Source organism: Echinops telfairi, unplaced genomic scaffold (assembly GCF_000313985.2).
Source record: "Echinops telfairi isolate 266 unplaced genomic scaffold, ASM31398v2 ScPeMD7_7423;HRSCAF=8461, whole genome shotgun sequence".
NCBI lineage: Eukaryota > Metazoa > Chordata > Mammalia > Afrosoricida > Tenrecidae > Echinops > Echinops telfairi.
The window spans coordinates 118,496-126,323 of record NW_022111323.1 but is presented as its reverse complement, the minus strand read 5'-3'; the positions used below and the strand labels follow the sequence as shown (position 1 = coordinate 126,323).

At 38.4% G+C, this 7,828-nt stretch overlaps 1 protein-coding gene across 1 annotated transcript; it reads right to left on the bottom strand.

Moving 5' to 3' along the window:
- Positions 1–1,154: 1,154 nt before the first annotated feature.
- LOC101652786 (profilin-1-like) lies at positions 1,155–1,616 on the bottom strand. The gene has a single exon (XM_004715448.1). The coding sequence runs from the start codon at positions 1,614–1,616 to the stop codon at positions 1,155–1,157; it is 462 nt and encodes a 153-aa protein (XP_004715505.1).
- Positions 1,617–7,828: the final 6,212 nt, after the last annotated feature.

Here is a 7,828-nt window from a genome sequence, read left to right as displayed (position 1 = left end):
GTGGGTGGGAGGAAGGCCCTCAATTAAATGGACTGACATAGTGCCAGCATCAATGGGATCTATGCATCCAAGCCCTCCATATAAATTACATCCGCAGAAACAAAAAATCATTATGCCAGGAAGAGGCCTCATAAACAAGCTGTAATAAACCCTCCCTGCATGTTCATGGATTGTATAAAAAATAAAGTGGTATCAGTACTGAAGGAAACTCATTAACAACCTGCAATTTGCAAATGATACAACTTGCTTGCTGAAAGTGAAGAGAATTTGAAGCACTACTGCTAAGTATTAAAGACTACAGGGGGTGGGAGGAAAAAAAATGAAGAGCTGATACCAGGGGTTCAGATAGAAAGTAAATGTTTAAAAAATGATGATGGCAACATATGTACAAATATGCTTGATACAATTGATGTATGGAATGTTATAAAAAAGCTGTAAGAACCCTCAATAAAATTATTAAAGACAAAGAAAATAATAATAATTTATAAATCATCAAGGGTCCATGAGGAAGGGGTGGAGGGGAAAATGAGGAGCTGATACTAAGAGCTCAAGTAGAAAAAACTGTTTTGAGAATGGTGATGGCAACAAATGTACAAATGTGCTTGACACAATGGATGTATGAATGGATTGTGATAAGAGTTGTACGAGTCCCCAATAAAATGATTTAAAAAATACAGCTGATGATATAGTTCTACCCTTTCTAAAGCAGTCAGAAGATTATTCCTGGCAGCAATGGACCTTGAAAAATATGTGTAATATTAAAACATCCTAATTTTTCAGAGCTTCAAGTACTATTCAATAGAAAAGAAATCATATTCCACTTCTTTTCCCTGAGATCAAGAATGCAGGAAAAGAAATTACCCAAGATTAAAGAGTTAGTCATGGGGAATAAGCATGATTTTCTGGTTACAGTCTACTATTAGACCTGAGGTGCTGAGATATTATGGGGTCCCAGGTATTTTAAAGGCCCAAATACCTGGAAGGTGCTATTCACACTCCAACAAGGGTGTGAATCTCCTTCAACACACATGCACATCTCTAACCCAGACATTGGGTCTTCCCTTCTTTTTTCACCCAAGACAATGTTAACTAAGCAGGAGAAACAGATGACAATAAACTCAAATTATAAGTCAAACATCATGTTTTTTATTTAGTTAGATATGGACCATGTGTTGATGAATGGCTTCTCTGATGTAACCTGCTATCTCAAAAGCTTTGAGGTTGAGAGGTCCTCCTTCTGTTCCCTTTTCCCCCATCACCACAACGTATACAGACTCAATTTGAACCACTGTCACTGCCTGGCTGCCCCGACTCTGACCTTTGGTGCGGAGGTCCATGGTGTTGTTGCCCTCAGTGTACAGGTTGTCCCGGATTAGCAAGCATTTGGTCCCTGCAAGGATGATTCCCTGAAGAAACAACTTCTCTCTTCCATCCCTTGCCAGCAAGATCTGAATTTCTTCCTGGGTCATCTGAAGCAATTTTCCTTCAGGATAAGAAGCTAATAGCCATGGAGGGGAATTGGTGATGATTGCTGCATCACAACACATCCCAGTCTGCAGGAAGAGGGTGATGCAGTCCTGCCAAACCTCTTCACTGATATCTCCTATACACTGCATGATTCATGTAAGCTGTTTCAAAAAGATAAACGAAGCACTTTTTAACAGATTGGTTTCCAAGGAAAGCTTGTTGGCAGTGGGTTTAAGATGTCTGATAAGCTGAGACTGGAATAAGCTAAAAATAGTTATTCCCCAGAAGCAAGACTTAGACGGTCTTGGTGACTTAAATGAAGTTATGCCCCAACTGCCCACTGTTATATCAAATTGACTCTAGAGCAGGAGTGATGTCACAAAGCCTTTATGACATTTTAAATAGTCATCATGTCCCACATCATGGGTTACCTCTAGCAGTAGCTTTCTAAAACTATCTCTAGCTAGCATTATATATCTCTAGGAGAGCATAGTATCCTTAATTGCTTCTGTGAGTGTCCATGGGATAAAACACCAAACCCCAATAGTGAGATTGCTCCAGAAGAAGAACATGGGTGGACAATAGTAGAAGTGGAGTCTTAGAATAAAAGCAGAATTACTGTGGCAGCCAGTATCTGGCTGATATTTCTGAGACCTTATTTGTACCCTGTCTTCTCTGGACAAAGTTAAAATAGTCCACACTTTCACCAGTTCACAAGTTTTGGGGGATTATAACAACAACCTCTTAACTGTTTTCCCTGTTGGCGGGCTCTCTTCTCATTTATTTCCTGAACCACTCCAGTGGTTAGTCTCAAGTAATTTATCCTCATCATTCAACAAGTATGTATCAAGCATTCACTGTATGCCAAATTTCTAGGCAGAGTTCCAGTAGTAAGCAGAACAAAGACAAACTTCTGCTTTCATTGAGTTGACAGTCTAAAATGGAGAGACAAATAAATAGATACTATTATTATAACTTTCATTGACAACATTTTATGATTCTAATCCTTTTAAAATATTTTATTGTTAATTGAGTGATTTACAAAGCAGATAATCAGTTGAACATTAATAATAGTTTATGAGGCTCATGCTTACATTTTCCAGATTTATCTTCCTCTTATTTTTTGTATTGCTCTACTCTTTTGAGAGTCCATTCTGACTCCTGATTTTTCTGTAAACTCTAGTAAGCCACCGTCTGTGCCTCAATTTCCTCTGCAATGATATCAAATTGGCTTAACAGGGAACATAATGAGTAATATGACTGTTTGCTAGGTCTGTTCTAGAATTTATATATCTAGTAGGGAATAAAAAGTCCCTGCCCTTCTGGAGCTAACATCCTAGGGAAAACCAACAAAATAAAACCGATGTCATAGAGACAATGCTCACTCATACCCACTGTGGGTTTCTGGGACTGTAACTGTTTATGGGAGTAGAAAGTCTAATATTTTTCCCTTGGAGCTGCTTGTAGTTTTGAACTGCAGAGCATGAGGATTAAAGCCCAACATATAACCACTTTGCAAACAGGGCTCTTGCTGACATCCTAGAAGAAGAGAAAAATAGTAAATTCATTTACAATATATCAAGGAGTATTGACAACTATGAAGAAACCAGGTTAGGAGATTAAAGAATTCTGAGGAAGAACTGGTGGCAGAACTGGTTTCATATAAAAGGATTTTCTTTCTTTATTGAATGTTGTTTATTGATTAATCTTTTCAACTTGTACATTTAACACAATATACTTCCTAAATGGAAACAATTAATATACCTTAAAATCGACATTTCTGCCAAGTTATCACAATATACAATATCTGAAGAATGCAGAAATATTTTTATTTTTTAATTAATAAAGTAACACACATATGATGATGATGTATATTCACATATAACTATTCTTTCTCATTTAAATTCAACTCTCATTTAAATTTTCAATAAACTCCAGAATAATTTCTGCAATCACTACATGGAGCATACTTTATTAGTACTTCAATAGCTTATTCTAACGCATGTCTTCTTTTATACTCTAAAACAACTTCAAGATGGTGCTTGATGAGATAGGTCCACAGGAAGACTGTGATGTCAATCAGGTTTGCTATTTGTCAGCTCCCTAGCTGAAAGATTGCTTGGAAGCCAGGTGAGGGTCAGCTGCTGGGAGAAAGGGCGTGTATCACCGGCAGTACCATCTTGCTGATGTGGCTCCCAGGATTTTCTCTATATAAGAATTTTATGGTATGTTGACATATGATCAAAGATTTCACAGGGATGAGGGAAGTAAGAGCATTCCAGGCAGAAGCAAAAACAAAGGTAAATTCCCTGAGACAGGAACATGTCTGGTATATGTGAGAAACAACAAGGAGAACAATATGACTAGAAAAAAGGAGAGTGATAGAAGATGTAGACAACATATATTGGGAAAAGATTTTGTCAAGCATCGTAGGTTATGACTCAGGATTTTCATTTTACTTGAATATGGAGAGCCACAGAAAAGTTTTTTCCCCCAAAAACTATTTTATTGGGAGCTATGCAGATATATCACTCCGTAGTTCAGTCTCATCAAGCCATATTGTATAATTTCTACCACAATCAGTTTCAAAACATTTTTTAACCTTCTTGAACTCCTTGACACCAGCTCCCTTTAAACCCAACCCCCTAATACCTGTACTCCCAGAAACCCTTATTATACTTGCTGTCCTTATGGGTTCATCAATCCTGGGTTTCATATACTGAAAAATAGAAAATCATAACAAAAATTCAAGAGGGTCACCCTTAATAACAAAATACATCTGCAATAAAGCCCAATATGAACAACAGTAACAAAAGAAACCACAGAAAATGCTGAAAACCAGATCAGACCCAACATGCATCAAATGACAAGGTTTTAACTGTTCAAGTAAGATTTATCACTTTGATCTCCTATATTTATCTCTCCAACACACTCGCTTTGGTAACCAGGTTCTTCCCATCCCTCTACTATGGATAGAGGGAAATCACCAGAGGCTTATTTCCTAAGTTGATCTCATAAATATATCTCAGGCTCCCACTGTCACCCATAGCCTTCTGTAAACCAGAATCTCATAATTTAGGCTCTGATACTAATACCTCCTTCGGTTTTGGGTTATATTATTTATAGTCCTTAGGTCATTGATATTGGTATGCATCTTCCATGTGGACTTAGTTGACATCTCATTTAGATAGCTTATTATTTGGAAACAAACCTTGATTTAAAAGTCCAGGCACTATTTTATCTGCTGCCAGGCACCATCTAAGTAGTTCACCACAATTTGCTATAGCACCCATATATACTATTCTGGTAAACCTGTGACTGACATTCTCAGTGAATATCATTGTAAAATTTCCCTGGATATATGTTTGTTTGTTTGTTTGTTTTTTCCTGCCTTTGGCTCCCTTTAGAGACTTCCCTGTTAATTGATAATAGAGAGTCTTATCGGTCATCTTTCTGGGACATGAAGATCTTCAGTTAATATGTTATTGATAAGACCCTAATACCAATTTTTTTACAGCACTGTTGAAGGAATTTGTTCAATGTAGACAAACTTCCTATCGCAATACCAAAATTATTCACTTGTATAGAATCAATCCTTTAGTGGTTGGACACTGTTTACACACACAACGGGAGTTGGTTGTCATGGAAAATCTACAATGACATTCGCTGAGAATGTCAATCATAGGTTTTCTGGGATAATACAGCATACAAGGCATTAATGTAGCAATTCCATGCTTGTCCACATACTGACAGTTCAATACTCTTGGTATAGCTGTCTTCTGCTTTTTCAAACACCATGAATTTTCAGTCTGAAATCCTCAGGTTACAAGAGTGTTTAAGGTAGAGTCCAGTTCACCTAGTGGAATTTCCTCATCAGTTCTCTCTGATTTGGCCTTTAGAGCATGTTGTGTGCCTTGAAGATCCAGGATTTAATGCCCCAGTATCCTATGACACTTGGCCTGGGTCCCCAGGATGTGCCCAGAAACTCACGTCAATGTGGATTATTCGGTGCATATTACCAAGATACTCTACCATTAGGGTACTTAAAATATTTTTTAATAATTTCTCACCCCACTTGGAGTTTGGTCCTCCCACTTTTCCTACCAACAGTTGTGCACTTGTGCTCCCCCAGACGTGTCTGCACCCTTTCTTCTCTCCTGAGTTGACTTTCCCATCAGTATCCCTAATCCCTTTGATAGTGATTTCTACCTCTCTGGAGACACCTCGTAATAGCTTTGCATGACAGCCACTTAGTAGTAAACATCCCCTCACCCTTCCTTAACAATTTTATCCCAGCTGAAGTAATAAGCCCTCCACCAAAGTAACCTTCAACATACATACCTAGATAGGATGTTTTAAGGTTCATTGGCACCAATCAGGCTAACTACCAGGCTGTCTGGCCACCCTGGCCATCAGACAGGATGCCCTGCTTGTGCCTGTCCTGTTGCTTGTCCCTACATCAGTGGCCTCAGATAGCACTTGTCCTTTTGTGATTGACTAATTCATTCCACATAATGTTTTCCAAATCCCTCCATGTCATGAGATGTTTCATGGTTTCATTGTTGTTTTTTAGGGATGTGAAGCATTCCATTTTGAGTATTTACTAGGGTTCTTTTTTCATCCAATCTACTGATGGGAATGTAGGCTATTTCCAACTTCTTGCTACAGTGAATTGTGCTGCAATGAACATGGGGGAACATAGGTCTGTTCATAATCTGTTTCTTATTTGTTTGGCGTATGTGTCCAGTAATGATATTGCTGGATCATTTGGTATTTCTATTACCATCTGCTTTAGGTATCACTTTCCATAGTGGTTGTACATATTTACAAACCCACCAGCAGTGTATAAGAGTTCCAATCTCTCCACATCTTCTCCGGCATTTGTTATCCTCAGTTTTATTTTTAATTAGGCTATGGTTATGGGTGCTTGATGGTTGTTTTGACTTTCATTTCCCAGATTGCTAGTGAATGAGAATATTTCCTCGTGTGTTTATATGCCATTCGGGTGTCATCCTTTGTGAATCATCTGTTCAGGTCCTTTACCCACTTTCTCAGAGGCTTACTTGTTTTTTCTTGTTGTAGACTTGTCGTATACTGTAGAGTTTTGTAATTAGTCCTTATATCTTTTTCCAATACATGGGCTCTCTTTTTACTCTTTTCATGAAATCTTTCGATATATACAAATGTTTTATTTTTAATAAAACACTCATAAATTTTGTCTTCCAGGGTGTGTACTTCCTTTGTTATATCTGGTAGCCTGTGTATGCCCTGTACTACGGCACTCAGATTTGTCCCAATTTGTCCCATTGATGGTCCTTATAGCTTTTACCAAGGTAGTCTTTGATCCACCTTGAGTTTGTTTTTGTATATGAGATGAGATATGGTCTTGTTTCATTCTTTTGCACATAAATGTGTTGGGAGCCGGCCCTAGCAGACATTCTCAAGGTCCTTCAGTGACCGGCCCTAGTGGAAAATTACTGGCAGGTGGTTATGCCTTAAAAGATATCTTAGTCACCAAAGCTTCCTTGTTCTATGAAAATGTCTGAGACAGTTTGCAGTCTGTGTTACCCTTCGTCTCCCCCCGAAGTGTTCTTTGACTATTGTGCATCTGTAACTGTTCTGCAGCTACGTGACCTTGGTTGGTTATCTTCCCCACTCTTCACCCATTGGTTGAAATACTAAGCACTCATTGGACTACAAACATACCATATTGAGAATATGATGGATAGCCGATTGGTTAACATTCTTATGCTTCATTATAATAATACATGTTGGATTGGATACTGTGCAGCACACCTTATTAGAATATGCACCTCCCAGTTCCTCTTTATATTCCCCTAACTTTGCCCAAATAAACGAGCTTGATCAGCATTTGTCTTGCTCCACGTCTCCGTGTCTTTCTTTCCATCCAGGTTCGTCTTTCCCCCCAAGGTCCTGCTCGTGCGTCCCGCTGGCCGGGACGCATCAACAATGTCCAGTTTTCCCAGCACAATTTATTGAAGAGGGCCATTTCCTTCGCATTTAATGTTTTTTGGGCCTCTGTCAAAAATCTATTGTCTGTATGCAGATGTTTTTATTTCTGGGTTTTATGTCCAAATCCATTGGTCTATATATCATTATACCAGTGCCAGGCTGTTTTGACAAGTTTGGCTGTGTAGTTTTGTGTACACACCCACCTACTTTGTCCTTTTTTGAGGAGTTTTTGCCTATCCTGAGCTTCTTCCTTCTCCGTATGAAATTAGTAATTTGTTTTTCCTTCTTTAAAGAGCTATGTTGTAATATAGATTGGGATTGCATTGAATTTGTAGATTGCTTTAGGTCATACTGACATGATACCGCGTCTTTCAATCCATGAATATGG